The sequence below is a fragment of the Neodiprion pinetum genome, chromosome 4 (assembly GCF_021155775.2).
Source record: "Neodiprion pinetum isolate iyNeoPine1 chromosome 4, iyNeoPine1.2, whole genome shotgun sequence".
Lineage (NCBI taxonomy): Eukaryota > Metazoa > Arthropoda > Insecta > Hymenoptera > Diprionidae > Neodiprion > Neodiprion pinetum.
In genome coordinates, this window is record NC_060235.2 from 36,337,413 (window position 1) to 36,350,938 (window position 13,526).

Consider the following 13,526-nt stretch of genomic DNA (forward strand, 5'->3'; position numbering starts at 1 on the left):
ACAAAATAGGTGGTAAGAATACTCACCACTATGACTCAAAAGGTCAAGTGGCAGACCGCGAGTATCGAGTATGCTTGGGTACGTCTATAATATAACGAAGCTGGCAAGGCCGACTACCTCGAATAAATTGAATTCGTAACGCAGCGTGACGATTCATATGGAACTGATAGGTCGATACGCGCATAGCTGCACCCTGGAGGATGCAGGCGATAGAGAGAGTCTGACCAGGTACTCGACTGTATTCACTGCAGCGAGTGGTGCGAAACAGATTCCGTCGCGTCAAACAGTCCCAACCGACCGTCGCATGACTGCAATGTCTATTACACAGGGCCCCAAATCTCCCGGGGTTTGTTACCAACGACGGGTGTCTAATCTAATTCAAATCGGACGCTCTGCGGTCCATCGCCTCTGTTTGTGCAAGGGTCGTCCAGATTTCGATCGACGAATACTGGCGTGAGAATTAATCGGCGCCGATCGGTTAATTCGATTTTAGGAGTAAATCTCCCTAGCGTTATCGGCTTTCTAGTCAAATTTTACACCGAATTGAATTTATTCTGCGGAATTGCGAATGCGTAATAATGTATTCTGGAAAAAAATATATCGAGTTATAAAAATAAAGCGCGGAATCACGTGTCTTCAGTTTATTTCATAGACATGTCATCGAATAACATTCTACAATATTCGGTTCTACCGAAAAATTGAGACACAAATTTTATAGGGAAAAAACGAAAATGAATTTTTTTTTCACGGAATCTGTAAATACAGAGTTTCTTCGAGAAAAAGACGATTTTTAAGGGTAAAAGTCAGCCCCACCGTAAACGTTTTAAATATAATTCAACACAGTCGAAACCACTTTTGTATCACGTGAAAAATGAAGAATAACTTTTCTCTGAATGTCCGATAGAGTTGCGGGACTAATATTTTACAGATCATCAGTTCTTACCGCGTAAAATAAGACGAAAAACAATCATAACCGATAGCTAAAATTTTTGATGCCAGATCGGCGTAGGCGAGAATTGAAGAGGAAAATTAATAAAGCCTGTGAATGTCACTCGAGGAAAGAATAAAAAAACAGGAAAAAAAATAAAATAAAATTTCCCAACAGAATATTAGCCTTGGTACATATTTACTTTCCGAGGAAATTTTTTTTCTTCAAACGGCACGTAGTTAGGTACAGTATTTTTGAATTCTCCTCTTCAATCGTTGGACCGCGCCAGACGCAGAATTCATTCCTGCAGGACGGTGGGGAATTTGAGGAGACCTTCGTGATCGGGCATATTAAACGGGGGTGATTTTATAATGAATTCCTAAACGTCAGAGGCATCGGTTTCTCCGCAGGACGTCTGCGTGGCAGCAGTGGAATGATTTACTCTCGCGGTATTAGGGTTGGTATAATGCGATCGATCATGGAGGCGCTGTCCCCGGCTGATAAACTTGGCTACCCTTCCCCGAAATAGCGGGCTAATAGAAGTCTCGTTAATTTCAATTAATCTGCAGAAATGCAGTCGGTGCTTCTGGCACTCGCGTCATCGCCGCCTGTCCGTCCATCCCGGCGACCGCAGGGAACGAATCTATGTATCCCTACGTTCCAGTTCACCGTCGAGCGACGACAGGGAAATCAATAGCTCTCCTCTGCATACGTAGTGTTACGGAGACATTCGAAAACCCGCCTGCATGCATCTCGCCGATCGAGAAGCTCGAATTCGCGTCGTTTATACGTCAGGTTCGAATTAAAAATTTTCTCCGAGTAGGTACACGTCACGTTGGAATAAACGGAAGATTCAGCGTTTACAATTTTATTACGATCACACACCGAACGGTCACTTGTACCAGATTTTCTGACTACTCGGACAATATTTAAACCGTTATTCCGCAAAGATATACATTTCGGCACAAGAATTTTGTGGTAAATGTTATGGGAAATGCAAATTTTCTCACAGCTTTGAACGGAAATTTAATATTTTTGAAAATCCAATTTATTTTCAATTTTCATGGCGCGATCAACGAGAGTTCGAAGCCCGTCTTTCGTGCTGTTAATATTTAATGGATTTCACCATAGACGTAACAGCTAAATACATACACACTCAGGCTCGAAATGGTAATCGAATAAAAGCGGTGTAGTGGCAGCAGTTCGTCAGTAATCGGCCACTCCTCACTTTCCTCCGTTAATTAACGAATTATAAGGTATGGTGGTTGCCTAATTGCCCCAGACGTGACGTCGCAAGCCTGCAGGATTCCTTTCTCAACACGTAAAAGCTGTTTTCTTTCAACCCCCGTTTTTCAACGGGCGATGCCCGGGCGCCGAATTGATTCTCCTGTAAAGGGAGGAAAAGTAAGAAAGGTGTAGAGAAAAAGAAGGGATGGAAGGAAAGGATTACGCGGTTTCCGAGGCAAGAAACAAGACGTTCGTCTGCATATTTTACCTGCGCTCTGATCGCTCGCGTTGCCCCGATTTTTCACTCGATGCATCACGCGAGAATTCCGCTGGAAAAAACTGTGCGAGTTACAGGGGATCCGATGATAGAATCGTAAAAAGGAAAATGCGGAAACTTGCTCCGATTCCCCGCGAACTATTCTTTCGGGCCGTCGAATAAACCACGTAAGACTATTTTTCACCCCCTTAGATGCAAGTATATTGGCTCGAGGAATGAGGGCGGAGGCCGTTCACCTTCAAAGCTGCAATTTATTGCCGGGAAAGTTCAAACAAGCGTTTAGCCTCTCGGTAAAACCGTGCAAGTTAGTTCAGCAAGTGCGATCAGCTCTTGTCCGAATACCCTGGAATTATTTGAAGTTGGTCAATTTGTCGCGCGAAATATTTCTTCTTGTGGTGAGAATTTTCATCGAAACAAATGAGCGAGCCAAGCGAGAGTTTTCAAGTGTATACATGCCACGTAGGGTGGTTCATTTTTTAACTTTGTTTTTTTTTTTCCAAAGTGTCACTCAAAAAATTTGTGACAAACGTTAAAAAAAATAAAATAACATATATACATAAGTACGTAAGGTGTACTGATCAAACTAAATAAAAAATATTACAATAATTGGTAGCGACCTCTAAATACTTTCCTACTTCCAGCACGTCTTACGACAGTTTTTTATTCAGCGTTTGTCACAAATTTTTCGAGTGGCATCTTAAAAAAAAAAGTTAACAAATAAACCACCCTAAGGTGATGTCCATTCGTTTCATCGTCCAACTTGAACGGGGCCGGTTTTTATCACACGTTGATGTTCCAGGTCTGGTGAAACTCGGGGTTCATTGCGTCCTCGGTAAGAAGGTGGCCATCAAAATCATCAACCGTGAAAAACTCTCAGAGTCGGTCCTGATGAAGGTGGAACGAGAAATCGCCATTATGAAGCTGATCGATCATCCTCACGTTTTGGGGCTCTCCGACGTCTACGAGAACAAAAAGTATTTGTAAGTGTCGAAAAGTTCGCCGTTCAGGCTGCCCTTCAGTGGCGGCGGGCTTTTTCCGTGATTAAAAATTTCTTGAACCCTCGGTGATCCCTTCGCTTATTACCCTGCGCAACTCCACGATCCCTTATCCTCCTCCGACAGAGAGTGAAAAAGAACGATCGGCTAAAAATGGACCGGCGATAAAGCCTTTTTCTTTGCTCGAAACACGCTGCTTGGATCACCTTTGTTTTTGATCGACATTCAGCAACCATCCAGAATCAGAGAGCTTGACACGGATAGAAACCAGATTTGTTTAGCCAACGAATCAACGTCAGTCGACAGCTCTGGTCGTTACGTAACAAAAGCTTGCACGCAGGAAGCAGTCGTTCATTAATTTCTTATCTCCACACCCGCAGGTATCTCGTTCTCGAGCACGTTTCGGGAGGCGAGCTTTTCGACTACCTCGTCAAGAAGGGAAGGCTGACGCCTAAGGAGGCGAGGAGATTTTTTCGACAAATCATTTCCGCCCTAGACTTTTGCCACAGTCATAGTATATGGTAAGTCGGACTTAATTCTAACTTTCCCTAACTCTCCTTCTCTCGATCTCCGTTTGTACCAAATCGATCAAACCGATTGGGTTCTAAACTCATCTTCGTCAAACCGTACGCCAAATACTCAAGTGTTCCGATAAACCGCGCTTTGCCTCCTGAAAAAGAGTTTCTTCCTCCATTTTTACAGCTCTGACTTGGAATCAGTCAACCTGTATGCAAAACAGGGTGCGTGAACCTCTTTGACGCTACCGCCGCCTAATTATCCTCAATGATCGATGAGCCCGTTTTTTGATCTCGCTCACAGCGCCTGGCGCAAAGTGGCAAAAAGTCCATCCCGTACGTGACGCGATATTTTGTATAGATTCAATGGCTCCCTCGAGTCCCTCGAAACTTTGAGGAGTGCGAAAGGAACACACGCCTTGACCCGCTTCCCACAGCTACATGATTTCAAAAAATGTAAGATAATTGCGTTAGAACGGGATACCGTTGGCGAACTGGGCTTCATCAGGAGTGGGTAAATAAGACTGAATCAATAGATCGTAAATGGGGAAGTGTGCGAGGCATTGTGCCGAACCCAACTCCTCGAGCTCCAGATAGATACAGGCTAAATGGGTTAAGGTCCGCTCTGCCATTCGCCGTCGTCACTCTTCTGACCGAGACGGTAAAACAATAGCGGGGCGATAAGGGGTTCGCCCGGTTCGACGGGTGTAAAAAGAACGAGGGTGCGGGGGCAGGTGGCCAAGGCCTAGTTGGCAAACGGATCGAGAGGATCGGATAAATACGGAAGTAGATTCGATTTGCCAGGCGAAATAACGTTGCCAGAGATGGTCCTCTTCTTCCTCTGCATCGACCATCGACGATACTGCAGCTGCGCCTTATAACCATTCCTTATTTCTCAAGTCCAATTTACAGCCAGGGCTCACTTGCGTCGAACTGACGGAAGAAGGAAACAACCGTTTAACAAATCTCCAGCAATGGGATTGCACCGGGATGATAGTGACCACGAATGAAACCAACACTCCTGTCTAAGTGGTAAAAATGATTCTGAGCGACGTCGCGTAACGCAGTATAAGATATCAACAATTTGAGAAGAGGTTCTAAGATTCGAACCCTGATTTTTTTCATACGATTCGAATGTTTTTCAGTTTACTTTGAAATTGTTCGAAAGATATTGAAGAAGTTTCACGTTATGGTGTCGTAGTTAAAACGCACAAAAATCTATTTTTATTTACCTGTGGATACCTTTGGTGAAAAGAGTTCAGTTAATTCCTGGAGATCTCCATGAGAAAAAATGAAGCCAAAAACGTTGTAGTTGGATCAAACACAGATTTTAATCATCTTGACCCTTTCAATTATGAAACCTTTTCTCAAATTGTCGTAATGTCATCTTGTGCTATTCAAATTTGCTCAAATTAACTCTGATCACATAATCGAGATGCTGTTTCATTCGTGTTCATCGTTATTGGCGGAAATAACTTTGCTGAAGATTTCTCAAACTGCGTTTCGTCATTACCCAACTTTTAACTTGGGCTTCGTCGGCACATGTAGTATCCCCCCGAACCGCATTCACGATCATGGTACAGTCATGGCGTACAACGACTTATACGCGATGTATCGATTGGCGCTGATTGCCTCGTTGCGAAAGTGAACCTCAGGGTATCCAAGGCTGAGAAATTGATTTTTTCGAACTTTCAGTGATGCCTTAGTTCATGCTACCCGAGATATTCAACATTCCGGTAAAATAAACACGTTACCGTGTGAATTGTACGAGGGAAGGCCTGTTTTCTCAAAAAACACTTATGGCGTAAGGTGACCGCGGCTATTCTCAAACCACTCAAAGTATCGCCTGGAAATATACGACCGGTAGTGGATATCAATGCGAGATAGCGTGTTATGATATATAAGAGGGATTTTCGATGTGCAGCCATCGTACCTCTTTTCACTGGAGATTCTCCCTCTGGGAAATAAACCTCCATTTGTTTGATTTTATCCTTTGAAACGATCCGTCTGACGATGCGGGGCTGATTTTTACGCTATATTCAAGCACCTCGACACTTTTTGTGCAGTTATATTCCTCGTTCAATTTGAATGAATAACATTCATCCGTAACCATCGACCGTTTAATATTTCCGCAAATCGAGCGCGGGAATTTTCCGGATCTACGTTGAATCCAACATTCGTATCCCCAACTCCCCACGGAGGCAGAGTGGAATTGATAATGACATTGGCCGTACTTGAGGTACGGATATTGCACAGGGTTGATCAATACGCTTCGCTCTTTTGAAATCTCGCGAGGCCTCGCATCGTGATTAAAGCTCTGTCAGCGAGCACATTTAATCCGTCTTTTCGAACCACTTTAATTAACTTCACTGCAACGCGAGTCTATAGAAAATATGAAAAGCAATTTGTGCGTTAGGTGAATTTGATAAATTGAATAATGTTTTTTTTTCTCCTTTTCTCTGCTCCCTGAAGTCATAGAGATTTGAAGCCTGAGAACCTGCTGCTGGATGAAAAGAATAACATAAAAATAGCGGATTTTGGAATGGCATCGCTCCAGCCGGCGGGTTCGATGCTGGAAACAAGCTGTGGATCGCCGCACTACGCTTGTCCCGAAGTAATTAGGGTAAGTCATACGATTAGCCGCATGCCATGCCTTTCGATGTGTAACTAATTCACGATCAGCCAAGAAGCCGGGTGCCGTGAACTGGATTAACATCAATCCTGATCGGAGGGTTGTCTATTAATCGATGAGGGTTGAAAGCCCTCCTGTTACATGCATACAATTCGAACCAGAATTACAAACGCACGTGAAGACCGCCGCTTCAATATCAACCTATTTATTGTTTATCTATTTATAACTAAGTAATTTACTCCACCGTTACCCAATTCCTCGTCACGTAAGAGGCTCGTGCCGTTTTTAAGGGGACTCGTAATTGGAATTCTAGCCCTATGATACACATGTGCTAAAAGGCTGCTGATTTTTTCATACATAGTTTTGGATAAGAAATGATGTCCCACGTAGAAAAATAATTCCGGCAAACTCTTCGCCATGTTCGAAATTGTTATTTGTTAATGAAGTAGAATTTCGTAAAATCCGTGCTTGAAGTTGTTCGAAATAGTAAACAGAATGTGTGAAAAAATCGGCGAATCTCGATATGAAGTATTGAAGGAGGAGATACGTTTTTAAGTAAATAAAAACCACTAAGAGACCGTTTTTCGTATTAGCGAGCCCCTCAATTTCGTGTTTTATGACTTCTACCGTTGTCAGATATAGATGTTGAACTAGCGGAAGTGGCAGGACTGAGACGTCGAGAGCAACCGAAAAAAGTATAAAACCACTTCAACTCCTCGCTGTTGTTCTTTTCATTTCACGTCTTACTTTCTTGAAGTAGCCGTCGATAAAAATGTTGGAATGAATCGACGTGGCTCAGTTTCTAATGAATAGAGGTAAAAAGAGCTTGGAAAGGTCTGCAGCACTCTAACGACCGCACAAAATATAACGTCAGGTTTAATATTAATGTCGACAATACGTTACTAATTGCAAAAGATGGTGATGCCTGAGCGGATCGAGAGGTTCGCGTCTCCGGGCAGCAGCGCTAAGAGGTTAAATGAGTAATTTCAGAAACAATTTCTACAATCCTACGGTATAGCTGCATCCGGGTCTTCGTATCATCGACGGGTGGCGGTAGAATCTCTAATGAAATTTCTCAACAGGAAATTGTTGCCAGTGTAAGGGTGCTGAGCTAAATCATATCGGCAACAGAGATATATAATATATATTATCCGACGTTCCCTCGCGTAACGCGTTTACGGCAAATTTATGGCTGCAACACTCTTGAAACCTCGTAAATTCTCTAACACAGTTACCGTTTGCATAGTTACTAGCAGCTGCAGCGTTAAAAGACTTTAGGGACCAGGAACACGCTTTGTGCCGTGCCATTATTAGACGCCCTGCATAATTCACCTCGTAAGCTTTCCAATTCCAATCGACACTAATTCGCAATCCAAAAGCACACGCACGGCTCAAGATTTGACCGATTGACCATTCGAGCCGGTGAATGACTAGCCGAGTAAAAATTTTTCACGAATATCCTCAGGGAGAAAAATACGACGGAAGAAAGGCCGACGTCTGGTCGTGCGGAGTCATTCTGTACGCCCTTCTCGTCGGCGCCCTGCCTTTCGACGACGACAACCTGAGGCAACTCCTCGAGAAGGTGAAACGCGGAGTGTTTCACATACCGCATTTTGTCCCGCCCGACTGCCAGAACCTTCTGCGTGGAATGATAGAAGTTAACCCCGACAAGAGACTGACTGTGAGTTTTTATTAAAGCCTTGTTCTCGCCCCGCCGATCTCCGGAAAATGTATTCGAATGCCTCGCTTTCAGCTCGCCGAAATAAACAGGCACATATGGGTGACGGCCGCAGGGAAGGGCGAACTCGAGTTGGAGCTTTCCATGATGGATGTTGTTCAAACTCACGTCATTCCGTCCGTGGATGCGATAGATCCAGACGTCCTTCAGGCGATCGCGAGCCTGGGCTGCTTTAAGGAGAGAGATAAATTGATACAGGAACTGCTTAGCCCCAAGTGAGTTATCCCCAAGCTCGTAAAGAACGCTGCGTAAGCCTTTGAAAGAATTTAGCAGCGTTTACGGCATTGGTTGAAGGAATAATATATCTGTCCAAACGGAATTCCGCATTCGTCAAAATCAATGTCATAATTACTGCGGGTATCAAAGGCTACCAAATCTCCTCGTTGATCAACTGGTTCTGGCCATTTTTTAACATTGATGAAACTGAAGTCTAACGTTGGTTCACCTGCGTTCATTTTATAGCCACAACACGGAGAAAGTGATATACTTTTTACTACTTGAACGAAAGCGAAGAAGACCGGCGTGCGAGGACGAGCTCGAGGTGATAAGGAGTGGAATGAGAAGCTCGACCGGACAGCTGGAAGCTGATCCACCGAGGAAACGAGTAGACACTTGTAGAGTTAACGGTAGCACGGCTCTGAACCTAGGACAAATCAGTCACGGGTCGCCATTGACGCCGAGAAGACAAACCAGGTAAAAATGCCTGCCTTTATAATATACCAAACTCCGTGTTATCCGTAAGGAATTAACATCTCCGGATGAGACAGCGTCGCTCTTTGCGTGAAAACTGTAAAATCCTAACCGAGGACTTAATTTAATCGATCGCTTACAAGTCCAGGGTAAGAAGAATTTAACGCGTTATCGTAATTAGTCGTAGCTTGAAACGCGAGACTCGGGTGAGCGATAAGCTCTCGCTACATGGTCGTTATATTTCCGCTCGCCTCCCCCTTTCACCTTGAAGTTCATACTTGTTATACGTACACTCAAGTACGCAATTACTTCAAATCGTTACGACCGGCGCAGCTCAGCAGCTCTACTGCAAAGCTACAGGCAGGGCTCTGTTCCACTGCACGAACCCCTGAAGCTACGTCACACATTATGTTTTCTTTCCACTTTTCCTCCCTTGTTCCAGCGGGAGTGCGAGACACCACGCACGGCGTTCGCCAAGCACCGGTTCCCACTCGCATGCCTCTCATTCTCACGCTTCAACGCCGGGTGGTTCGCCACTTCACGTACCGACGGTTGCCGGTCTCCTCAGTCCTCACAGAGCGGTGCCGAGCTCTCATCTTGCCCAAAGTGGCAGTCCTCACAGGTTATCTGTCGTCAGTGCATCAAGCGGAAACAGCAGCCAGACCCAGGTGATGCCGCCTCCTATTCCACCGCCAGCCAGCGTCGGGATTGAGCTGAACGAAGTCCAACCTGGTAAGTGCCACGTCGTCCTTCAGTATGTCCTTCATGCGTCGTTATACTTGTGGAGGGTAGAGGCAAGGAGGACTATCTCCGTGTACGAAAAGAGTCCGTAAAATAGATTGAATTAAGATGGAGTTGCTGTGGCAAAAGTTCCACTTTTAAAAGAAAGCGCCAACCAGATTGAAGCCTTATAGCTTATGAGCGCTATTCGGGTGACTTGTTTAACCACTATTTATCGTGTTTCGGTCGACACTGTTTCAGTTGAAAACCTACATGAGACACTTCTCCTCACGGTGACTATACCCTCCATAGTTCTACTTTAAGTGATGATTCCTTGGGGGTAGGGATCCTGTTTTTGCGTTTCATGCTCCGAATGTCTGATACGGAAGCCGCGATATCACCGAAGCCACGATTCTATAGAAACTATAAGCTTTCTCTGAGAGTAGCACGCGAACAATTGGTATCTGCACTAGACGAGCATTGAGCAGTGAGAATTAGGCAAACCTTTCAGGGGTAAATTAAAATACCGGATCATTGTGGTTGGGGTTTTAATAAACAAAGCACGTTCAAACAACACCGTTTGCATTAGCACTTGGGTCGATGCACCTGTTCGTTCCATCGTAAGCCGTGCATTCCGATTAATTTGAAAATTCACATTATGTTCCCTGTGACCGCGATATGCCCCGGCATTATGGATGCCGTGCAAACATGCAGGCCGGCCGAATAGAAACGCGTCGATTAATATTAAGTCTAAATAAATTCCGACTATGTACAGGCACGATGAAACCTAGCGTAAGCCCAGTGGGTTATATCAACCGTACAGGGATAGAAGGTATCCGGCGTGTCTATCGAACGAGAAAAGCGGCTGAGCTCGCTGAGCCTCGAATTCGGCGTGATCGTCGTAACGTGTCGTTATATAATGCATTTAATTAAGATAGCGATCTCCAGTTTCTGTGTACATTCAAAACACACACAGCCGAGCTACTTGATACGGATAACAAAGTACGGCACATCAGCGCAAGGCGGAGCGTGCACTAGACAGCGGACCCCATGGATCAACTCTACTCATTGCGGGGTTAACTTCCCCCATCGTTCACCGTCGTCGTATCCGATTACACTAAGTGTTTCAACGTTTGCCAATGGACTGAGTTGCTCAGCTGCTATTAATACGGGCACTTGCGCCCTTCCCCCGCCTTTTAGTTTTCTCATTTCTTTGCCATTGTGCTACGCCCGTACATCTACCTTCTTCACTTTCCATATCGTATAATCTATACGACGCACTTCTACCTGCCACTCGCGCCAGGTTCTCCTTTTAATGGCAAAGAACACGACCCAACGCAACGCAGCGCGAGTAGAACCTCCTTGTCACGCTAACCGCAGTTTAGCTACAGACTTCAGTGCTTGTACACGCCTGAGTTTTGCCTCAGTACCCATTTAGTGCCTGCACGTGTACACAGGCATGTATGCAACTTACCCCGAGATGGAAATTGTGGGTTCGGTACTGATGAAGACAAACTTCAATATATCACCACGGATCAGTTTTTGCCAAATTAGCGGAGATTTTTTTGCACGCTTAGGATAATTAGGGCTTACCTTGATTGAGTTTCAAGCCTGTTGCTGAACACGTATGCACGCATCGTACGTACAAGAAGTTTTACTCTACTGACACGACGCGAGTCTTTTCTACTTGGCAAGCATTCCTCGTTATTCTTACTGCAATGATTTTTTCACCAGGGCGTACCGAATCTTACCGCGAGATACCCATGTAGGAGATTTTTTAAAAACCCGCAGAATGGTATCTCCGTTGCCAGCTCTGCATGCGGTGACAATGCATCTCCAGCAACTGTGTCACGATGAACAATGCTCTTAAAATGAGCGTGACATCAGCCCATCCATCCGTAAAATGGACGGTTGATATTCAGAGTTGTCATCCTGTCAAAATCCAGACTAGCGTTCTCGTGCATTTGGAAAAACATCTTTCTCTTTCTTTCACTTTTATTTCATAAATGGAGAACCCAGATTCATTTTGTCACGAAGCTGAAACGTCTTTTGTGGATTTACTCATACGACGACGGAGCGCTGTGATATGTATATATGAGCATGTTCACAACGGAGGGATCGATACTCTGTAAAATAGACGCCAGACACTCACGTTGAAGTGAATTCACTGGCGAAATTTTGACACAATTTGTGCGAGCCAAAGGTGTAAGGTGTAAAACTTAACGACAAAGTAGCACTGCCGAGGCCCGCGATACTGTCCGATAACGACTTTATAGTCCACTCCACATTACTCTCTTCTCCACCTTCGCTCTCCTGCAAGTAACCACATCTTCCGTTGGATCCTAGTGCAGGTCGTATGTCAAACGAGCCACAACTAATCGGCACGAGGGCGTAAAGCAGTCGTTAAGCTTTGCTTCCTCGTGTCCAGAAATCGAATTCACACTAAGTACAAGATCGTGCTCGCAGCCTTGTGTTACAGAGGCACGTTTACAACGGGCGCTGGTAATGAATACGTGACTTGGTACTAGAACCCGGTGTAAGCGTGCGCATTACTCATTACTCACTGCACATTCGGTGTGCCCGATCCAGATGCTTGATCGTTTGCTAACTCGTCGACGTTTCACTGTCCGTTGGCAACTTCACCCTGCAGGACTGAACCCACCAGAGGATGACCTTGCAGGATGCGAAATCGCGGCACAAACGTGCTACCCAGTAAAGAGGCATTCGTTTTTGAGTGGCCAACTCATTGTCAGCTCTCGACATTGTCGAGCACGCCAGCTGCTAACCCCGGTCACAATAGCTAATGAGGAGCTCGGTTGTCTTTGTAGTTTTTGCATTTTCTTAGAGACGTCAAAGGGTGTGGTTCCTTTCTCTCCGTGGTTGAATTTCCTGCTTGTTGTGCAAGCGGTTCGCCTGACTCTACGTAACGTTTCAATTCGTTCCTTCTCATTTCATGCGCAGTTCTTGCTGTTGGAATAACACCGCCAGGATCTCCTCATACCGGCGCAGGATCTGGGTCTCATCACTGGAGGTCACGACTCACTACAATTAAAAACTCCTTCCTTGGCAGCCCGAGGTTTCATCGGCGTAAATTGCTCACAAGCACCGAAGAGGTAATGTAAAATCGTCGCGACGATTGCTCGAGCTTATTTATTCCATGGGATCACGGTTAAGCTTTTCAGCGATCGTACGAGTGTTGGAATAACGTGTACCGATAATTCTAGGTACATCTAACCCCGGACTCGTCACCTGAACTGACGAAGAAATCGTGGTTCGGCAGTCTGATGACGACCGAAAAAGACGAAACCTTCACGATCCTGGTTAAGGGAAAACCCTTGGCCAGCATCAAGGCGGATTTGATACACGCGTTTCTCTCGGTAAGTTGATCGAAATTTATTCATCATCATAGTAGGCCGACAACGGAATTTTACGCCCGCGCCCGGAATGTAAAATCCCGTTTTACGCCTATGTAGGACGAAAAATATTATTCGTATCACGGACATAACACTTTACGCCCTTGATGCGAAAATAGCTATTTTGTCACACGACGCGGTGAAAAAGATTAACTCTTATTTCAGCGTTCGATTTTCGCGCCTGTTCTTTTCAATTGTTCATAAGTGTCAGGGTGGAATGGTTAATGCGCGCTCGAATCGAATTTGCGATATTATCATGATTATTATTAATAATAATATCACTCGTCAATAACTGATGCATAATTAAATTGGTAAACGCGGTGAAAAGGCTGAACTACGGACGACTAAGAATATATACTGTAGGTATATGTATATACTCACTGATTTTCTA

At 44.8% G+C, this 13,526-nt stretch overlaps 1 protein-coding gene across 2 annotated transcripts in view; it reads left to right on the plus strand.

Moving 5' to 3' along the window:
- sff (sugar-free frosting) overlaps positions 1–13,526 on the plus strand; it is a 33,917-nt gene that overhangs the window by 11,844 nt on the left and 8,547 nt on the right. For both annotated transcript variants that reach the window (XM_046621053.2, XM_046621055.2), the window contains exons 2-10: positions 3,232–3,412; positions 3,808–3,948; positions 6,415–6,565; positions 8,040–8,255; positions 8,328–8,527; positions 8,775–9,005; positions 9,445–9,734; positions 12,684–12,835; positions 12,947–13,099. In XM_046621053.2, the coding sequence (XP_046477009.1) occupies positions 3,232–3,412; positions 3,808–3,948; positions 6,415–6,565; positions 8,040–8,255; positions 8,328–8,527; positions 8,775–9,005; positions 9,445–9,734; positions 12,684–12,835; positions 12,947–13,099 (1,715 nt within the window). The remainder of the gene's footprint in view (positions 1–3,231; positions 3,413–3,807; positions 3,949–6,414; positions 6,566–8,039; positions 8,256–8,327; positions 8,528–8,774; positions 9,006–9,444; positions 9,735–12,683; positions 12,836–12,946; positions 13,100–13,526) is intronic.